Genomic DNA, 21,885 nt, shown 5'->3' on the forward strand with positions numbered 1-21,885 from the left:
TTTCTAGATGTTCTTAGTAAGGGTGCAATATCAACATTTTTTTCTTTTTAAATCTTAAAATATTTTAGTTCTTTTTTACATATATTTTTTTATACATTCTATACTATCTTAAAAGACAAAGTCGGTGTGGTTTCCCATCGGCTTTGCCTCCTGGTCCCTGCTTTTGATTTTGCACTTTGATCTTTTTAGTTTTGTTTTTTTTCGTCCTTTTCTAGGTAATACACTAATCCTCATTTATTACACCAGCATTCTTTCTCTATTCAACCACCACCGCAAACCACCATCATAGATCCATCTCTCTACATAACGACCATCACAACACTGCTGCCGCGCCAACATCACATAATCATCTCCTTCACTTTCTATATTTCACTGTAAAAAATCAACTCCTCTCTCTTGATCCATTTCACATTCATTCTTTGCTTCCCCCCTTTAAATCATGAGATCCCCAATTGCTAATAATAAAACGAAGCGGTAATAGGAGGTCCCGATTGTTAAATAGAAACGGAACTTTAATTAAATGCCAACAAACTAAAACGACTACCGATGACTTACTCATAAATATGACTCGCGCTCGTGATCTGAACGAAGATATCTGGATTTGAACGGGACCTAAAACCTTGATGTCGTCATCGGAACCCTAGAATCGCCTTTGTCGGTTAGGTGGTTTTGTTGTGGTGGCGGTGACGGTGGCAGTGGTGGTTTTTGTGATGGCGGTGTTGTGTTTGGAGACGACAACGGGTAAGAAGGTTGTGTTATGGGGTGGTGGCAGTGTTATGACCATCCACTCTTAAATCGGGAAGGAGACTAAGATACAACATCTCCTACGTGATCATAGGTTTGTTTCATGTACTCATTTATCTATACTTTTTAATTTCAGTATCATTTTTATACGTTTATATTGAAAATTCCTTTCATTACAAAGTTCATCTCAATGCCAGTAGATATTATATGTTTGTGTTAAGCCACCCGCGAAACTCGCGGGTTCTTAAACTAGTTAGGTAATAGATAAATACAAAAGATACAAACTAATAATCTCCTAATATAAAGTATATCTCCTAATCTCTTAATAATAATAATAATATATTCGCTATTAATACACCCCCTCAGTCTGAGCGGAAGAAGACTGGATGCACAGGCTGGACTTGAAACGATAAAACAGTTGACGTGGCAACCCTTTTGTAAAAATATGAGCATACTGGTAATCAGCAGGAATGTGTAGGACCCGAACTGCGCCAATTCTGACCTTTTCGCGTACGAAAACAATATCCAATTCCACATGTTTTGTACGTTGGTGCTGTACTGGGTTCTCGGATAAGTACACTGCTGAGATGTTGTCACAGTAAACAATAGTGGCTTTACGAGTTGGGACATGTAATTCAGTCAATAAGTTTCTCAACCAACTCGTTTCAGCAACGGCATTAGCTACACCGCGGTATTCTGCTTCAGCACTAGATCGAGAAATAGTAGCTTGCCGCTTAGAGGACCATGAGACAATGTTATCTCCAAGAAAAACACAATAGCCCGATGTGGATCTCCTGGAGTCCGGGCAACCCCCCAGTCTGCATCTGAATAGGCAGTAAGTGCACAAGACTTGGAGGGACGAATAAGCAAACCTTGATCACTCGTGCCTTTTAAATAACGTAATATACGCTTCAAAAACTGAAAATGATGTTCACAAGGATCGTGCATGAAAAGGCAAACCTGTTGGACCGCGTAGGTTATGTCAGGGCGTGTAAAAGTGAGATATTGCAGTGCACCAGCTAGACTGCGGTATAAAGAACTATCTGAAATAGAAGGACCTGATGAAGCACTTAACTTGGAAGACGTATCCACAGGGGTTGCACAAGGCTTACAATTAGTCATATTAGCTCGAGCAATGATGTCATGTGTGTAGTGTTCCTGTGAAAGGAATAAGCCATCTTGTTTACGAGTAACATTGATTCCCAAAAACTGATGTAAAGAGCCTAGGTCCATCATAGCAAATTCTTTGGAAAGTGAAGTAATGATGTGACGAAGCAAGTTGTCATTAGAAGCTGTAAGTATGATATCGTCCACATATAACAGAAGATATGCCATTTCAGTACCACGCTTGTAGACGAATAAAGAGGTATCACTAAGAGTACTGGTGAAACCACACGATGTTATAAACTGAGCAAAACGATGATACCATGCCCTTGGAGCCTGTTTGAGGCCATAAAGAGACTTTCGTAGCCTACACACGTGATTTGGTTTAGTGGAGTCTTTAAAGCCAGGCGGTTGATGCATATAAACAGTCTCGTTCAAATCACCATGCAAAAATGCATTTTTAACATCCAATTGGTTAATCGTCCACCCCGAGAAACTGCGAGACTGAGTACAGTACGAATGGTGGTCGGTTTGACCACAGGGCTAAAAGTATCAGCACAGTCAACGCCGACCTGTTGAGATTTTCCATTCACAACTAAACGGGCCTTGTAGCGTTGTAAATTTCCATCAGAGTGGAACTTGTGGCGAAACAGCCACATGCAACGGATGACATGTGCATCCGGAGGGCGAACAACTAATTCCCATGTTTTATTATCCTGTAAAGCGTTGTATTCGGTGTTCATGGCATGAAGCCAATTAGGATCCAATTGAGCATCAATATGGGATTTTGGTAACGGAGAGATGGAAATTGTAGAAGATGTATGTAAGGTGTAATGGCTGGTATTTTTAATGGTACCATCACGAGTTCTGGTGACCATTGGGTGTCTAAGTGGCGGTGGAGGGGGAGGTAAAGGTGTGGTAGTAGTTTGACTAGGAAATTGGTGAGGAAGGGGTGGTGGGGTTGAGTTGGACGGTTGACTCGTAGTGGGTGGGGGGGTTGGGGATAGCGGGCTGAGGAGTAGGGCTGGTTGATGTGTGCAGGGTATTAGGCTGAGGAGTAGGGCTGGTTGATGTGTGTTGGGTATTATGCTGAAGGGTAGGGCTGGTGGATGTGTTCTGGTTATTAGGCTGAGGAGGACGACTGGTAGGAGCATTGTGAGTGGTGATGTGAGCTCGGGTAGGTTTGTTTCTTCGTTGATAAGTGACGGGAAACGTGGATTGAGGGGGTGGCGAGGGTGGTGTAGTAGGGACGAGTACGGTGTGGGTTGGTGCGGGTGGGGTTGTATGTGTGGGAGGATTAGGAGGCAAGGAGGACTGGTGATGTAGAAGTGGTGAGATATCGGTTTCGAGGAAGGAATGGTCAACAGGTGAGGAGGGAGATGTGGAGAATGGAAACACGGTCTCCGCAAAGGTAACATGCCGTGATAAGATGACCTTTCCAGTTAAAAGGTTTAGACACCGGTATCCCCGAAAGTTGGCGGGGTAACCGAGAAAGACATAAAGAGCGGAACGGTTGGTGAGTTTATGGGGGCGAGTGGAGGATGTGTTGGGATAGCATGCACATCCGAAGACACGAAGATGGTCATAATCGGGTTGACGGCCATAGAGGGAAGCCATAGGAGTGATAAACCGAAGTTTGGCAGATGGTAATATGTTATGAAGATATGAGGCGGTGTGAAGTGCCTCCACCCAAAAGTTGGATGGTAGGGAGGCGTGGGTTAAGAGACAAAACATGATTTCGTTTAGGCGACGAATCATGCGTTCGGACTTCCCATTTTGTTGGGAAGTATGTGGGCAAGAAAAGCGTAGGTGAAGACCATTTGCCGTGGCAAAATTTCGGAAATTATTGTTTTCAAATTCACCCCCTAAGTCGCATTGAAACGACTTAATGTTAATATGAAACTGGGTTTTAATATATTTATAGAACTGAGTGAATCTGGAAAATGTTCTGATTTATATTTTAATGGGAAAACCCAAGTAAAGTTCGTGTAATCATCAATCAATACCATATAATATTTATAACCAGATTTACTAAGAATAGGAGACGTCCACAAATCACAATGAACAATATCAAATGGTAATAAAGTAGACGAAGTAGAATTAGTAAATGGTAAACGTTTATGTTTTGACAATTGGCAAGAATGACAAACGAGCGATCGAGATCGCTTATTACACGAAATTAAATGACTGGAATGAAAAAAATCCATAATGTGATGTCCTGGATGACCAAGACGATCGTGCCAAAAGTCGGTTGATGAAGAAGAAGCAACAAAAGCAGAGGCGGAAGCATTGTTCTTGGTGAGAGGATAAAGTGGGCTTGAGCTATCATGCCTGGTCAGGATCTTCCCACTCTTGTAGTCCTTCACAGAAAAACCATACGGGTCAAATTCCACAGAGACATGATTATCTTTTGTGAATTGTTTAACGGAAATAAGGTTTTTAACGATATGGGGTGAATAAAGGACATTTTTTAAGACAAGGTTATTGGCAGGTGAGCTAATGGTGGTGTTACCGGATCCATAAATTGGTACTCGATTACCATTCCCAACCTTAACAAATTTAACAGGACAATTATCATGAAAAAAAAAGAAATTTTACCTTGGTCCCCCGTGACATGATTGGTAGCTCCAGTGTCCATATCCCATGGATCATCCCAATCATCAGATTCTTGGACATTTAGAACCTGAAAAGCATCCCCAAGAGCCTGAGGGTCCAACGGATTTACTTCGGTCAAATGGGCCTGAGGACTGGGCTTGGTTGTTATGGTTCGGTCCATAGCCTTGTGGCCAAGGAGAGGCCCAACCGTGAAGTGTGGGGTATGGGCAGGGTGGTGGTGGGTACCACGGGGCTGGAGATTGGGCCATCCACCAGTTGGGCCATAGGCCTGTAGGACCAGTGGACCTACGACTGTTGTTGGAGTTATTGGGCTGATTAGTCCATGAACCAGACTGTTGCTGTGTTGCTGAACGGCTGCTGCTGTTGTTGATATTGCGCTGCTGTTGTGGTTGACCAGAATCGCCACCACGACCCCTGTAAGAACCCCCACCGCCTCTGCCACCGCCCCTGTAGGAGCCCCCCACCACCACGAGACTGCTGTCGGCGATTAGGAGGCTGTTGTTGTCGGTTTTCATCGGTCATAGTCATGACAGAAGGGGAGGCTGCAGAGGAGGCTAGAGAATCCCGAGCCTCTTGGCGCTGCTGGTCTGATTGAAGCAAGCTGATCGCTTCTTCCCACGTGGGGATTTCTTTGTTGATGATGCTTGCTGTGGTGTCGAATTCAGACGGGAGGCCTCGAACAAGTTGAAGGATGAGGCGCTGATTTGAGACAGGTTGGTCAACATCAGCTAACTGATTAGCAATTTCCTTTAACCGTTGGCAATAGGCATCCAGAGATGGCATGGATTTCAGAGTCAGATTGATAAACTGATGTTCTAGGGTGGCTGCCCTAGACCCTTTGTTATTGGTAAACAGACCTTTGATGCGTAACCAGGCCTCCAAAGCAGTAGATTCAGGTTCGAGGACCTGAACCAGAAGATCGTCAGATAGGGTTCCATATATCCATTGCAAAACAATGGCATCGATCTCCATCCATGACTCATAGTCAGGATCAGTTTTAGCAGGAGGAGGGGTACCGTCTATGTGGTGTGTGACTTTGTAACCACGAGCATGGAGTTGAAAAAGCTTCACCCAAGACGAATAGGTGACCTTGGTACCGTCCAGAACACGCACCTTGTTCTGGATATTTGTAAATGTGTAAACAGGATGGAGCGTAGGCTGTTTGGGGTTGGAAGATGAACCTGCATCAGTAGTCTTGACATCGCCCATGGCAGATGTGTGTGTGGAGAACAGTGGGGATCAGAAAAAAAAATTGAAGGAGAAGGGTAGCAGGCCGTAGTCTGCAATGTGAAGGCTAGGGTTTAGAAGACACAGGAGAGCTCCGGCACCTCTCGCAAAAGTTCACCTCCTCACAAGCACATATGCAAAGCCCATCCCGGTAAATGCATTTTTTGATACAGGATCATCAGCCTCCCTCTTGAATCCTGCTATTCTCCCAGAAGAATACTGGAGGCCCCATAACCAGACGTTTTACACAGTCAATGGAGAACCCTTCATAATTGATAAGATAAGTATCCCAGTATACTTAAGGTTGTTTCTGTCATGCACAGTCAAACACAGATTCTTGGGGACAGACTCTCACAGAAAAGACCTGCTACTTGGTTTTGATATACTATATCGGCTACGAGACCTAAGATACGGAGAAGAAGGTCTTAGATACAAGAAATTCACAAACTCGTGGGTTTCTTTCCCAAGCCTCTACATGGTCTCTCCCACTTCTCTTGACACCATAAAAGCACAAATAATCAAGTCATCATGTGCCTCTAGCCATACAGATTTTCTCACAAAACACAAATCACCATTATGGCTAAACCCATCATTCTTTGTCTCTCTACCTTTCAAGCAGAATGAAGACATAAACCCGACAAGAGCCAGTCACCCAGGAATGAATCCTGATCATACCCAGCTCGCCATACAAGAATGCCAAGAGCTGCTAAAACAAGACTTAATCGAGCCAACAACGTCTCAATGGGCATGTGAAGCATTTTATGTGAACAAAAGAAGTGAGCAAGTCTGGGGAAAGCTACGACTGGTGATAAATTATCAACCGCTAAATCACTTCTTAGCTGATGATAAATTTCCCTTACCTCAAAAGAAGTCACTTTTCCAATCGCTAGTAAATGCAAAGGTCTTATCAAAATTTGACCTAAAGGCAGGGTTTTGGCAACTGGGAATCAAGCCTGAAGACAGGCCAAAAACGGCTTTCTGCATCCCAAACCACCATTATCAATGGAAGGTTATGCCCTTTGGTCTAAAAAAAGCTCCCTCCGTTTTCCAAAAGGCAATGGTGAAAGTCTTTGCACCAATCCTTGATAATGCCTTAATATACATCGATGATATTCTCCTATTCTCCGAAGATGAAGACTCACATGTTGTGTTACTTGAAAAATTCCATGACATTTTGAAACACTATGGGATCATGCTTTCAGAAAAGAAAATGGAAATAGGAGTCACGACCATTGATTTTTTGGGCATGAAAATCACTGATGGGATGTACCAACCACAACCACACATCGCCCAGGAACTCCATCGTTTCCCAGACAAGCTGACGTCACAAAAGGAGGTGCAACAGTTCCTTGGATTGGTCAATTATATGGCAGATTTTCTGCCAAAATTGTCTAATCATACAGAACACTTGTTCCCCATGTTAAAAAAGAATCCACCACCATGGTCAGAAAAGCAAACGCAAGCTGTAAAGGGAATAAAGCAACTGGCTGATGTGATGCCTCCTTTAAAGATTCCTGCAACAAACGACAAAAGAATCTTACAGACAGATGCTAGTGATGAACATTGGGCAGCGGTACTAATCACAGAAGATGATGAAGGTGTCAAGAAAATAAGTGGATACAAAAGCGGCACGTTCAAAGAGTCAGAAAAGCATTATCACTCCACGTACAAAGAAATCTTAGCTGTGAAGAAAGGAATTGAAAATTTTCAATTCCATCTAGTCGGCTACAGTTTCTTAATTGAGATGGACATGTCCTCTTTCCCAAAAATGCTTGAATTCAAAAGAAAGATGCTCCCAGAACCACAATTATTACGATGGGCAAATTGGTTTTCCCAATGGAAGTTCACTGTTAAGCACATCAAGGGCAAGGACAATGTTCTTGCAGATTTTTTGACCAGACCAAAGGCCTATAAATACATGAGTTCAAACATGGTTCAACATCATCACTCCCACCACAAAGACGTCCTACCAGCAATCTTCATGATGGAAGCCGCAAACTCTTGCACCCCAGAAGGAACCATTCCACTTGACCAGGAATTCAAAGAAAGGGAGGTTCCAGAAGAAATCGTTGAGATAATAGCAGACCAAGCCCTGAAAGACCGGTCAGTCTTAAACTACAAGACTTTCCTCACTATCACTCTAAAACATCATGGCTTGTTTATGAAAGGTTTAGTTTTCCATCCAAATTATCCTTTCATGAATGTCTTCCACATACGAGACTTGTACAAGCTACCAAAAGAAGCACTATGTTTCTTCTGGTACTTATTTGAAGCCTTTACTATTGCCATGTCCTTCAACACTGCCAAGCTTCTACAGTACCTGATTGACTGCCAGTTCGGTCAATTATCAAAGGAGCAAAAGCACACTCTCACCCTCCTGCAATGGTTTCTCCCGGCCCATCAATGGACGGGACAGATGGCTGCAGCTGCAGGAAGCAAAAGGTATTGCGTCGTTGTGTTCAGAAGACCCAGGTGTTATCTCACACCCACATCAATTCCCCAAGAAGGAAAGGCGACCATTTACCATTCCCCTTTGTCTTTTATCTATGCATGGGTCAAACATAAACCTGCAACCTTCTCATTCAAGCTCTTTCATGAACAAGAATGGATGAGCATCCGGAAATGCTTAGCTGCCGCAAACGGTTTCAAAATAGAAGAGATGCCCAAAGAAGTTGTTGAAGGTGTAAATGCATGGAAAAATGAAGATCCACACTCGGAAATATGGAATGATGCTCACAGGGAATATATCCGAACGCATATTACCAAAGGGATCACCATGCTCACAAGTGATGAATTAGCTGTGTGGGACTATGATAAGGAATCAAGCTTAGATCCAGCAGAAGATCCGGACGAAGAAGAAGATTAATTAAGCATTATAAATTATATGCTTAGGACTAAATAAAGTTTTATCACTCTTAAAGTGGTAAACGGTGTGCTTAGGAAAAGCTTTAGTCACTCTTAAAGTGACGTAAGCGCTTATGTCATGTTTTTCTAGATTTCTCTATGTATTATTAAGAATGATGTATGTATGATGTCATGGATGATGTAATCAAGCCTCTCCTTGGTCTATAAAAGGAAGGCTCCCCATCAGTTGTAAATCATCCTTGGAAAGAAATAAAATCTTCTTCTATAATTCTCTCTATCTTCTCTCTTCTTTCTCTCATTTTAATATCGAGTCTTGTTCAGAGTCTTGAGTCCTTCTTAGTTCATCTGAGTCTAGTCCTTCTGAGTCCAAACCCCCTTGAGTCTTTTATCTTCAAAACCTTTCTTTTATGTTTGTCAGCCTATCCTCCCCCAAAGCTTTTACTGGTTTTATATAAATCAGCCATACACTCCCCCAAAGCTTTTACTGGTTTTTACTTTAGTCTTGCTGAGTCGTGAATCTCGATAGTAAACGGGAGCGTATCTTTGTTGAACGGTTTGTTGTCTTGGGCAGGATCTGTCATCGAGCTCTTTCTGGGGCCAATTGGCTGGACGATCATGGGAGGGTGTGTGAATGCATGAATATTATTAAAATATTCGTTGACCGTTTTTTCCCATTCAATCGTCTGAGGGTCTTCTTCCTTCCACGGGTATTCTCCATTCAGTATTTCTGGTGGCAGATCTTCAGTCTTTATCTGGTTCGTCTTTGCAAGATTGATGCGGGTTTCCATCCAAGCATCCTGGTAGTTGATCTTGTAGTAATATCCTGCAGGATTCATATCATACCAAGAGTGTATGAAATTGGGTGGCCCTGTAGGGTTTAGATCATAATTCTTCTTTTTAAAATGGCTTGGCTTGTGGAACAGAACCATGCAGTGCTTTCTTGGGGAGTCCCTCGTGAGATGATCCCAGACATGAATTGGGAGGAACCATTCAAGGAACCTGGCAAAGTTTTCCTTTTCTCCTGATAAGCAGCCTAACTGATAATCTAAAAGATAGATTAACAGTTTGTTGGAGTTAAAGGCCATGGCTATGACAAAAGACTCTGTTAGGTACCACAGGAAGGCTAAGCCTTCATTTGATAACCCACGCAGGTTTTTGAGTCTGAACACATTTAGGAAGGGATAGTCTGGGAAAAACTTATCTCCGTCCATTAATGGGCCTTGTGTCTTGAAGGTGAGAGTGAGGAGGTTTTTGTAGTTCAGGAGGGATTCATCAGTGATGGCGTGTTTATCGACCACCTTGATGATTTCTTCAGGGATCTCTTTCTTTTGGAGCTTCTGGATGAGAGGATTCATGACTGCTTCTTTTAGAATGGAGGTGTTTGGGTTGTGGGAGTTCTTAAATTTGCTTGCCTTTAAATAGGCAACATCATCTGGGAGAGAATCTTTAAGGATCTTTTCTTTATCTTCTTGAACTGCTGTGCAGGATTCTTGAAGACTGGGTATCTCCTGTGATGATGAACTTCTGGGTTGCTTCTTCTGTTTGCTCCCTGTTGCTGGATTCGTGTGATTGGCTTTACGCCTTTCACGCCCTGATGGTTTTCCTGTTTCTTTTTTGACCCATATGACCTTTTTTGTCGTTTTGCCTTTCTTCCTTAGTAAGCTTCCTTTGTGATCACTCGTTATTTCTTCACGTGAGCCTGACTCTTCATCTTTGCTTTTCTGACTGATTCCTTTGTCTGCGACAGGAATCTGCTTTTGCTTTTGCCTTGTAGCCTCTTTTGCTTTTTTGAGCTGAGCTGGAAGATTCCTTTTGGGTGATAGAGTACACTTTTCTTTGAACTGTTCGGACAGAGAATCTTCCACGTGATCTTTCAGGCTGGGGTACTGTTTGTTGTTTTGTGATTTTTGGATTTTCTGAAACATTGCCGCCGTTAGTGACTGGCCGCAGGGGTCACCGTAATCATCTTGGGGACCTTCTTCCATCATGTAGATCTGTAGTGGTTCTTCTTCAGATTCAGATGTTTCACTTGTTTCTGATTCTTCACAGGAGCTATAGGAAATGGTGCATATCATCCTTTTCCCTGGCTCGTCATCTAAAGAGTATAAGGATTCGATATCAGAAACGTCTACCGGTTCTACTTTGTTGATGGCTTCAAGAAGGGCTTGGGTCTTTCTTGTGTTTTTGCAGTCCTTTGCAAAGTGACCTTCTTTGTTACAGACATAGCACCGATTAGTGTTCCGACCTCTTTTTGATTTTTTGTTGAGAAACTTCCATCTTCTTTGAGAGTTGTGTTTGCCTGACCTTGAACAGTAATCACCGGACTTCTTAAAATGGACAATCCTGGATTTCCTGTGAGGCTTCGAACAACTGCATGATGAATCATATTTGCATTTTATCTTTAAGTGTTTATCATTGCACGCGGACCCGAGTCCTCTTCCGGTTTTTTCAAATTCAACCAAAAACTGTTTCTGGTTGCATAACTTTGTCAGAGCATTCTTGATGAGCTGGTAAAGGCCACCAAGGGAGGCTTGAGCAACCGTCATGCTCTTGGCTTCTAAGGCTCTGTAAGCTTCATTTGCGAGAGACTCTGGGAAGGAATTTAGAAACACTTGTTTAAGATTTACATCATCAATGCCTTGGAGACAGTAAAATCTCTCAGACATTCTGTTGTAATGCTTTTCGAGGTCTTTTGGACGGAAGGAACAACATTTCATTTTTAAGAACTCTTCTCGGGCTCGAATTGTATGATCAACAGGATTTCCAATGAATTCATAATAGATGTTGTTTATGAATTCTTCTGGAGTTTTGCTGTTTAGAATATTCGTCTGTCTGTATTCACCAAGGCTTACGTACCAATCCCGAAGTCGTCCTTGACATCTTATCAAGAACCGTTTGATGACCATGTCGATGCTATAGTACCGGAGCTCTGCTGTGCACCAGGTCAGCATCTCAATGCTTCGGTCTCGCCATTTTGCTAGGAGGACGTCATCAAAGGTGAACTGTTGCTTTGAGTCTGTGTTTGGGGAAGCCCTTTCGGTTGTCTGAGGCGATGTTTGGGAGGCTTCATCTTCAACGTCAGAAACATAGACCCTTTCAGTGGTGTCCTCATTCATGAACAGATGCTCAAATTCATCTGTTGGAGGTACCTCTTCATAGGATTGGGGGGTGGAGCTTTCCTCAGAGACTGATGATGCATCATCACATGTCAGAGGAGCTATCACCGGGGCCACCATCGGTACGCTTTCTTTGCTTGTCTTGGTCAAGGCTTGCAAGAACGAGGAGATGCCATTTTCTCTGTTAGGCAATTTCTCCGGAGCTTTTGTGGAGGTCATCATCATGACATTATCACTCATGTCATGTTTGCTTCCTGATGGCTCTTTTCCTCTGCCTGAGGATGTTGCTTTGCTAGTACTTTCAGAGGATGTGCTTCGTGTTGACGAAGCTTTCCTAGCCTTGATCTTTGCTTGTTCCTTTGCCCAGAGGTTTAAGGATGGGGAGCTATGCAGGAATGAGGATGTTGGCAGTGGTTGAGGATCAAAGGATGTTCGCACAAACGGCGTTGTTGGTAGTCTCCATGGATCATCAGCATAGGTGGAAACCCTTTGCTGCTTGTGTTGTCTCTCAAGATCTGCAAGTTGAGCCTTGAGGAATTTCATTTCGGCTTCCTTTTGCTGGAGACCTTGTGGAAGTTGTGGTCCTGAGGAGTTTTGAACTAGCTGGAGGAGTTCATGATGTAGCTCAAGTATTTTGGCTTTGACCTCAAAGATGATACCTTCTAGCTCTTGAACTCTGCTTGTCAGATTTTCATGAGCCCTTGCGATATTGTTTTGTTGAGCTAAGATGGCGTTGAGAGCCTTGTTTTGGGCAACAGCATTTTCACTTTGCCAAACATAAAAGAAAGGTTTTGAAGATAAAAGACTCAAGGGGGTTTGGACTCAGAAGGACTAGACTCAGATGAACTAAGAAGGACTCAAGACTCTGAACAAGACTCGATATTAAAATGAGAGAAAGAAGAGAGAAGATAGAGAGAATTATAGAAGAAGATTTTATTTCTTTCCAAGGATGATTTACAACTGATGGGGAGCCTTCCTTTTATAGACCAAGGAGAGGCTTGATTACATCATCCATGACATCATACATACATCATTCTTAATAATACATAGAGAAATCTAGAAAAACATGACATAAGCGCTTACGTCACTTTAAGAGTGACTAAAGCTTTTCCTAAGCACACCGTTTACCACTTTAAGAGTGATAAAACTTTATTTAGTCCTAAGCACACCATTAGCACACTTAATAGTATCCATAGCCCGTTTTTACTTTAGTCTTGCTGAGTCGTGAATCTCGATAGTAAACGGGAGCGTATCTTTGTTGAACGGTTTGTTGTCTTGGGCAGGATCTGTCATCGAGCTCTTTCTGGGGCCAGTTGGCTGGACGATCATGGGAGGGTGTGTGAATGCATGAATATTATTGAAATATTCGTTGACCGTTTTTTCCCATTCAATCGTCTGAGGGTCTTCTTCCTTCCACGGGTATTCTCCATACAGTATTTCTGGTGGCAGATCTTCAGTCTTTATCTGGTTCGTCTTTGCAAGATTGATGCGGGTTTCCATCCAAGCATCCTGGTAGTTGATCTTGTAGTAATATCCTGCAGGATTTATATCATACCACCCTGCAGGATTCATATCCCACTTGAACCTGGGAGGTTCTCCAGGGTTTAGACCATAACTTTTCTTTTTGAAATGGCTTGGTTTGTGGAACAGAATCATGCAATGTTTTTTGGGAGAGTCCCTCATGAGTTGGTCCCATACATGGATTGGGAGGAACCACTCAAGGAACTTGGCAAAGTTCTCCTTTTCTCCTGATAAGCAGCCCAACTGATAGTCTAAAAGATAGGCTAACAGTTTGTTGGAGTTAAAGGCCATGGCTATGGCGAATGACTCTGTTAGGTACCATAGGAAGGCAAGGCCTTCTTTTGATAACCTGTGCAAGTTTTTGAGCCTGAAAATATTCAGGAAGGGATAGTCTGGGAAGAACTTATCTCCATCCATTAATGGGCCTTGTGTTTTGAAAGTGAGAGTGAGGAGGTTTTTGTAGTTCAGGAGGGATTCATCGGTGATGGCGTGTTTAATGACCACTTCGATGATTTCTTCAGGGACCTCTTCCTTTTGGAGCTTTTGGATGAGTGGGTCCATGACTGCTTCTTTTGGGATGGAGGTGTTTGGGTTGTGGGAGTTATCTTTCTTGCTTGCCATTAAATAGGCAACATCATCTGGGGGAGAATCCTTAAGGATCTTTTCTTTATTTCCTTGAATTGTTGTGCAGGATTCTTGAAGACTGGGTTTCTCCTGTGATGATGAGTTTCTGGGTTGCTTCTTCTGTTTACTCCCTGTTGCTGGCTTCGTGTGATTGGCTTCACGCCTTTCATGCCCTGATGGTTTTCCTGTTTCCTTTTTGACCCATATGACCTCTTTTGTCTTTTTGCCTTTCTTCCTTAGTAAGCTTCCTTTGTGACCACTCGTTATTTCTTCACGTGAGCCTGACTCTTCATCTTTGCTTTTCTGACTGATTCCTTTGTCTGCGACAGGAATCTGCTTTTGCTTTTGCCTTGTAGTCTCTTTTGCTTTTTTGAGCTGAGCTGGAAGATTCCTTTTGGGTGATAGAGTACACTTTTCTTTGAACTGTTCGGACAGAGAATCTTCCACGTGATCTTTCAGGCTGGGGTACTGTTTGTTGTTTTGTGATTTTTGGATTTTCTGAAACATTGCCGCCGTTAGTGACTGGCCGCAGGGGTCACCGTAATCATCTTGGGGACCTTCTTCCATCATGTAGATCTGTAGTGGTTCTTCTTTAGATTCAGATGTTTCACTTGTTTCTGATTCCTCAAAGGAGCTATAGGAAATGGTGCATATCATCCTTTTCCCTGGCTCGTCATCTAAAGAGTATAAGGATTCGATATCAGAAACATCCACCGGTTCTACTTTGTTGATGGCTTCAAGAAGGGCTTGGGTCTTTCTTGTGTTTTTGCAGTCCTTTGCAAAGTGACCTTCTTTGTTACAGACATAGCACCGATTAGTGTTCCGACCTCTTTTTGATTTTTTGTTGAGAAACTTCCATCTTCTTTGAGAGTTGTGTTTGCCTGACCTTGAATAGTAATCACCGGACTTCTTGAAATGGACAATCCTGGACTTCTTGTGAGGCTTTGAACGACTGCATGATGAATCATCTTTGCATTTTATCTTTAAGTGTTTATCATTGCACGCGGACCCGAGTCTTCTTCCAGTTTTTTCGAATTCAACCAAAAACTGTTTCTGGTTGCATAACTTTGTCAGAGCATTCTTGATGAGTTGGTAAAGGCCACCAAGGGAGGCTTGAGCAACCGTCATGCTCTTGGCTTCTAAGGCTCTGTAAGCTTCATTTGCGAGAGACTCTGGGAAGGAATTTAGAAACACTTGTTTAAGATTTACATCATCAATGCCTTGGAGACAGTAAAATCTCTCAGACATTCTGTTGTAATGCTTTTCGAGGTCTTTTGGACGGAAGGAACAACATTTCATTTTTAAGAACTCTTCTCGGGCTCGAATTGTATGATCAACAGGATTTCCAATGAATTCATAATAGATGTTGTTTATGAATTCTTCTGGAGTTTTGCTGTTTAGAATATTCGTTTGTCTGTATTCACCAAGGCTTACGTACCAATCCCGAAGTCGTCCTTGACATCTTGCCAAGAACCGTTTGATGACCATGTCGATGCTATAGTACTGGAGCTCTGCTGTGCACCAGGTCAGCATCTCAATGCTTCGGTCTCGCCATTTTGCTGGGAGGACGTCATCAAAGGTGAACTGTTGCTTTGAGTCTGTGTTTGGAGAAGCCCTTTCGGTTGTCTGAGGCGATGTTTGGGAGGCTTCATCTTCAACGTCAGAAACATAGACCCTTTCAGTGGTGTCCTCATTCATGAACAGATGCTCAAATTCATCTGTTGGAGGTACCTCTTCATAGGATTGGGGGGTGGAGCTTTCCTCAGAGACTGATGATGCATCATCACATGTCAGAGGAGCTATCACCGGGGCCACCATCGGTACGCTTTCTTTGCTTGTCTTGGTCAAGGCTTGCAAGAACGAGGAGATGCCATTTTCTCTGTTAGGCAATTTCTCCGGAGCTTTTGTGGAGGTCATCATCATGACATTATCACTCATGTCATGTTTGCTTCCTGATGGCTCTTTTCCTCTGCCTGAGGATGTTGCTTTGCTAGTACTTTCAGAGGATGTGCTTCGTGTTGACGAAGCTTTCCTAGCCTTGATCTTTGCTTGTTCCTTTGCCCAGAGGTTTAAGGATGGGGAGCTATGTAGGAATGAGGATGTTGGCAGTGGTTGAGGATCAAAGGATGTTCGCACAAACGGCGTTGTTGGTAGTCTCCATGGATCATCAGCATAGGTAGAAACCCTTTGCTGCTTGTGTTGTCTCTCAAGATCTGCAAGTTGAGCCTTGAGGAATTTCATTTCGGCTTCCTTTTGCTGGAGACCTTGTGGAAGTTGTGGTCCTGAGGAGTTTTGAACTAGCTGGAGGAGTTCATGATGTAGCTCAAGTATTTTGGCTTTGACCTCAAAGATGATACCTTCTAGTTCTTGAACTCTGCTTGTCAGATTTTCATGAGCCCTTGCGATATTGTTTTGTTGAGCTAAGATGGCGTTGAGAGCCTTGTTTTGGGCAACAACATTTTCACTTTGCCAATTCAGAGTGGCTTCAGCAGCTGTTATTGACTCAGGAACACCGGTTGCACCAACGGTTGTTGGGTTCTTGATTTTCCAGCTATGTTTGGTTTTTTGTTGGGTATCCTCGAAAGAGGTTAAGGGTGGAAACTCAACTTGGTATCCTGGGGAGGAAGGAAACGGAGGTGTTGTTCCGAGCATACAACACTCATCTACCTGGGTAGGTGGATGTCTCAGTCTGGAGGGTTGTGTCTGTTTGGGTTTTGGTTTTGAATCACCATACAGGACATAGTAGTCAAACTTTCCTGATGGTTCTCCAAGCAGACCAACATTTGGATCTCCAGCCTCATATCTTTTCTTCAGGGCATTTTGGGATCCCTTTTTCTTTTTCCTTTTGGTTTCCTCCTTGTACTCAAGTTCGTATGCTTCGTCCAGGCATTCCTGGCAGTCACATACATCGAACGGGAAGTGTGGTTCCTCTGCCGGTTGCAACATACTTATCGTAGAGAAAATTTCTCTTCGATCTTGTCTTGCAAATCTGACCTCAACTTGTCCATCCTGGTGGCGGACAAAGTCAAGGGTTGTGGTTGTCTGAACCGGTGCTTGGTGGATCTGTTCGTAATTGGTTATCCATTTTTCAGGCAGAAGCCTTGTAAGTTCTTCTCTGGATAACTGTTTTGGAACATATGTGCAGGTTGGTGTGGCGTTGGAGTCGATGTCTATGAGTAGAGCATCGCCAGAGTTTTCCTGCGATCCGGGAACCATGATGTCCAAAGAGTGGTTTTGGACACGATATGCCATCTGGTAATGAAACGTGGCCTGAAAGGTATTGATCTGTGGCGTACCACCGATCTGGATCTGGGCTTTCAAGGCTGTTAGCAACGAAGGATCATTGAGAGGCATATTGAAGTTGGGATAGAAGGTGACGAAGACTGTTCCCGCGTTTAACGTGGTCTGGATGGTACCTATGCAGGCATGCTGGTACTCCACGAATCTAGTATCGACTAGGGCGATACGAGAGAACGCAGGTAGTCCCTTTCTTCCATGGAAGGTTAGGGCTAGTCTTATTGCACCGAAGTGGATATGTGTATATCCTTGGGATAGACAGATCCTTGGAAGATCTGAGGGGAGAGAGAGAGGGACGAGGTGTTCAGAGGTTGTTGCTGGGAGTTGGTGTGAATCAAACTTGGAAGTTTGCACAAACTCTTTTACAACTGGGTTTGACACAAAACCGACTAATTGTTTTACTTTTTTGGAGAGGGAATTTTGGGGTTTTTTGAAGACACTATAAGGGTTGACTAAGGGTAGACTCGTAATAGGGACTTTAGATTCATCAGAGATATAAGAGATCTCATATAACTGATCAATCTTTGACGCAGACGACCGACGGAAACTGGAATTTGACCGGGAAAGACCCTGATCTGGATTCATATCTGGGTTTAGACTTCTAACACTTCTTATCTTTATCCTCAAGCCCGTACTTTGAGGAAATTACCGCGGACCCTTCCGACTTACGACTCACCTAACTAGCTTCTTTTGGACTCAAGATAAGAACTACAGCGTGTCGGACCAGACTGACAAGACCTTGTAAGGTTAGTTTTCAGTTGTTGAGAGATCAGCGCAAAGTCTGCAGTCAACAGAGCTTACTAATCAAACCTTAGAAAGGGATGGCAGGAGCGCTATGGCTCTGATACCAGATTTTCATGTGACACGCAACTTATTTTTTGTAATATCTTAGCTCTGAGAAGTTGGCCTTTTGCTTTGTTAAGGCGTTTGATATGTAGTTGACTGAGATTATATCAGGACTTAATGCTTTAACAAGCTTTGTTTTTCAAAGGACCAGGCCTAAACAAGTTGGCTTAGCAGTTATGACTAGATCCATTTTTGTCTATATCCTTTCTAGATGTTCTTAGTAAGGGTGCAATATCAACATTTTTTTCTTTTTAAATCTTAAAATATTTTAGTTCTTTTTTACATATATTTTTTTATACATTCTATACTATCTTAAAAGACAAAGTCGGTGTGGTTTCCCATCGGCTTTGCCTCCTGGTCCCTGCTTTTGATTTTGCACTTTGATCTTTTTAGTTTTGTTTTTTTTCGTCCTTTTCTAGGTAATACACTAATCCTCATTTATTACACCAGCATTCTTTCTCTATTCAACCACCACCGCAAACCACCATCATAGATCCATCTCTCTACATAACGACCATCACAACACTGCTGCCGCGCCAACATCACATAATCATCTCCTTCACTTTCTATATTTCACTGTAAAAAATCAACTCCTCTCTCTTGATCCATTTCACATTCATTCTTTGCTTCCCCCCTTTAAATCATGAGATCCCCAATTGCTAATAATAAAACGAAGCGGTAATAGGAGGTCCCGATTGTTAAATAGAAACGGAACTTTAATTAAATGCCAACAAACTAAAACGACTACCGATGACTTACTCATAAATATGACTCGCGCTCGTGATCTGAACGAAGATATCTGGATTTGAACGGGACCTAAAACCTTGATGTCGTCATCGGAACCCTAGAATCGCCTTTGTCGGTTAGGTGGTTTTGTTGTGGTGGCGGTGACGGTGGCAGTGGTGGTTTTTGTGATGGCGGTGTTGTGTTTGGAGACGACAACGGGTAAGAAGGTTGTGTTATGGGGTGGTGGCAGTGTTATGACCATCCACTCTTAAATCGGGAAGGAGACTAAGATACAACATCTCCTACGTGATCATAGGTTTGTTTCATGTACTCATTTATCTATACTTTTTAATTTCAGTATCATTTTTATACGTTTATATTGAAAATTCCTTTCATTACAAAGTTCATCTCAATGCCAGTAGATATTATATGTTTGTGTTAAGCCACCCGCGAAACTCGCGGGTTCTTAAACTAGTTAGGTAATAGATAAATACAAAAGATACAAACTAATAATCTCCTAATATAAAGTATATCTCCTAATCTCTTAATAATAATAATAATATATTCGCTATTAATACACCCCCTCAGTCTGAGCGGAAGAAGACTGGATGCACAGGCTGGACTTGAAACGATAAAACAGTTGACGTGGCAACCCTTTTGTAAAAATATGAGCATACTGGTAATCAGCAGGAATGTGTAGGACCCGAACTGCGCCAATTCTGACCTTTTCGCGTACGAAAACAATATCCAATTCCACATGTTTTGTACGTTGGTGCAGTACTGGGTTCTCGGATAAGTACACTGCTGAGATGTTGTCACAGTAAACAATAGTGGCTTTACGAGTTGGGACATGTAATTCAGTCAATAAGTTTCTCAACCAACTCGTTTCAGCAACGGCATTAGCTACACCGCGGTATTCTGCTTCAGCACTAGATCGAGAAATAGTAGCTTGCCGCTTAGAGGACCATGAGACAATGTTATCTCCAAGAAAAACACAATAGCCCGATGTGGATCTCCTGGAGTCCGGGCAACCCCCCCAGTCTGCATCTGAATAGGCAGTAAGTGCACAAGACTTGGAGGGACGAATAAGCAAACCTTGATCACTCGTGCCTTTTAAATAACGTAATATACGCTTCAAAAACTGAAAATGATGTTCACAAGGATTGTGCATGAAAAGGCAAACCTGTTGGACCGCGTAGGTTATGTCAGGGCGTGTAAAAGTGAGATATTGCAGTGCACCAGCTAGACTGCGGTATAAAGAACTATCTGAAATAGAAGGACCTGATGAAGCACTTAACTTGGAAGACGTATCCACAGGGGTTGCACAAGGCTTACAATTAGTCATATTAGCTCGAGCAATGATGTCATGTGTGTAGTGTTCCTGTGAAAGGAATAAGCCATCTTGTTTACGAGTAACATTGATTCCCAAAAACTGATGTAAAGAGCCTAGGTCCATCATAGCAAATTCTTTGGAAAGTGAAGTAATGATGTGACGAAGCAAGTTGTCATTAGAAGCTGTAAGTATGATATCGTCCACATATAACAGAAGATATGCCATTTCAGTACCACGTTTGTAGACGAATAAAGAGGTATCACTAAGAGTACTGGTGAAACCACACGATGTTATAAACTGAGCAAAACGATGATACCATGCCCTTGGAGCCTGTTTGAGGCCATAAAGAGACTTTCGTAGCCTACACACGTGATTTGGTTTAGTGGAGTCTTTAAAGCCAGGCGGTTGATGCATATAAACAGTCTCGTTCAAATCACCATGCAAAAATGCATTTTTAACATCCAATTGGTTAATCGTCCACCCCGAGAAACTGCGAGACTGAGTACAGTACGAATGGTGGTCGGTTTGACCACAGGGCTAAAAGTATCAGCACAGTCAACGCCGACCTGTTGAGATTTTCCATTCACAACTAAACGGGCCTTGTAGCGTTGTAAATTTCCATCAGAGTGGAACTTGTGGCGAAACAGCCACATGCAACGGATGACATGTGCATCCGGAGGGCGAACAACTAATTCCCATGTTTTATTATCCTGTAAAGCGTTGTATTCGGTGTTCATGGCATGAAGCCAATTAGGATCCGATTGAGCATCAATATGGGATTTTGGTAACGGAGAGATGGAAGGTGTAGAAGATGTATGTAAGGTGTAATGGCTGGTATTTTTAATGGTACCATCACGAGTTCTGGTGACCATTGGGTGTCTAAGTGGCGGTGGAGGGGGAGGTAAAGGTGTGGTAGTAGTTTGACTAGGAAATTGGTGAGGAAGGGGTGGTGGGGTTGAGTTAGACGGTTGACTCGTAGTGGGTGGGGGGTTGGGGATAGCGGGCTGAGGAGTAGGGCTGGTTGATGTGTGCAGGGTATTAGGCTGAGGAGTAGGGCTGGTTGATGTGTGTTGGGTATTATGCTGAAGGGTAGGGCTGGTGGATGTGTTCTGGTTATTAGGCTGAGTAGGACGACTGGTAGGAGCATTGTGAGTGGTGATGTGAGCTCGGGTAGGTTTGTTTCTTCGTTGATAAGTGACGGGAAACGTGGATTGAGGGGGTGGCGAGGGTGGTGTAGTAGGGACGAGTACGGTGTGGGTTGGTGCGGGTGGGGTTGTATGTGTGGGAGGATTAGGAGGGAAGGAGGACTGGTGATGTAGAAGTGGTGAGATATCGGTTTCGAGGAAGGAATGGTCAACAGGTGAGGAGGGAGATGTGAAGAATGGAAACACGGTCTCCGCAAAGGTAACATGCCGTGATAAGATGACCTTTCCAGTTAAAAGGTTTAGACACCGGTATCCCCGAAAGTTGGCGGGGTAACCGAGAAAGACACAAAGAGCGGAACGGTTGGTGAGTTTATGGGGGCGAGTGGAGGATGTGTTGGGATAGCATGCACATCCGAAGACACGAAGATGGTCATAATCGGGTTGACGACCATAGAGGGAAGCCATAGGAGTGATAAACCGAAGTTTGGCAGATGGTAATATGTTATGAAGATATGAGGCGGTGTGAAGTGTCTCCACCCAAAAGTTGGATGGTAGGGAGGCGTGGGTTAAGAGACAAAACATGATTTCGTTTAGACGACGAATCATGCGTTCGGACTTCCCATTTTGTTGGGAAGTATGTGGGCAAGAAAAGCGTAGGTGAAGACCATTTGCCGTGGCAAAATTTCGGAAATTATTGTTTTCAAATTCACCCCCTAAGTCG

General features: G+C 43.1%; 3 protein-coding genes across 3 annotated transcripts; all 3 read right to left on the reverse strand.

Moving 5' to 3' along the window:
* Positions 1-1,425: 1,425 nt before the first annotated feature.
* On the reverse strand, positions 1,426-4,624 carry LOC110876833 (uncharacterized mitochondrial protein AtMg00810-like). Its single transcript, XM_022124993.2, has 3 exons — positions 4,447-4,624; positions 4,388-4,397; positions 1,426-2,125 (listed from the first exon to the last, which is right to left on the reverse strand). Exons 1-3 carry the CDS (start codon positions 4,622-4,624, stop codon positions 1,426-1,428), a joined length of 888 nt encoding a protein of 295 aa, XP_021980685.2.
* A 155-nt stretch (positions 4,625-4,779) lies between these two features.
* LOC110876835 lies at positions 4,780-5,673 on the reverse strand. The gene has a single exon (XM_022124996.1). It carries the CDS (start codon positions 5,671-5,673, stop codon positions 4,780-4,782), a length of 894 nt encoding a protein of 297 aa, XP_021980688.1.
* Positions 5,674-19,257: 13,584 nt separating this feature from the next.
* LOC110876836 (uncharacterized mitochondrial protein AtMg00810-like) lies at positions 19,258-20,433 on the reverse strand. Its single transcript, XM_022124997.1, has one exon. It carries the CDS (start codon positions 20,431-20,433, stop codon positions 19,258-19,260), a length of 1,176 nt encoding a protein of 391 aa, XP_021980689.1.
* Between the last annotated feature and the right edge of the window lie 1,452 nt (positions 20,434-21,885).

Source organism: Helianthus annuus, chromosome 9, assembly GCF_002127325.2.
Source record: "Helianthus annuus cultivar XRQ/B chromosome 9, HanXRQr2.0-SUNRISE, whole genome shotgun sequence".
In the NCBI taxonomy this organism is placed as follows: Eukaryota; Viridiplantae; Streptophyta; class Magnoliopsida; order Asterales; family Asteraceae; genus Helianthus; species Helianthus annuus.

Bases quoted from the DNA above. Each gene is read 5' to 3' on its own strand.
- LOC110876833 (XM_022124993.2), bottom strand. From the start codon at position 4,624: ATGGACCGAACCATAACAACCAAGCCCAGTCCTCAGGCCCATTTGACC.
- LOC110876835 (XM_022124996.1), bottom strand. From the start codon at position 5,673: ATGGGCGATGTCAAGACTACTGATGCAGGTTCATCTTCCAACCCCAAA.
- LOC110876836 (XM_022124997.1), bottom strand. From the start codon at position 20,433: ATGCATCAACCGCCTGGCTTTAAAGACTCCACTAAACCAAATCACGTG.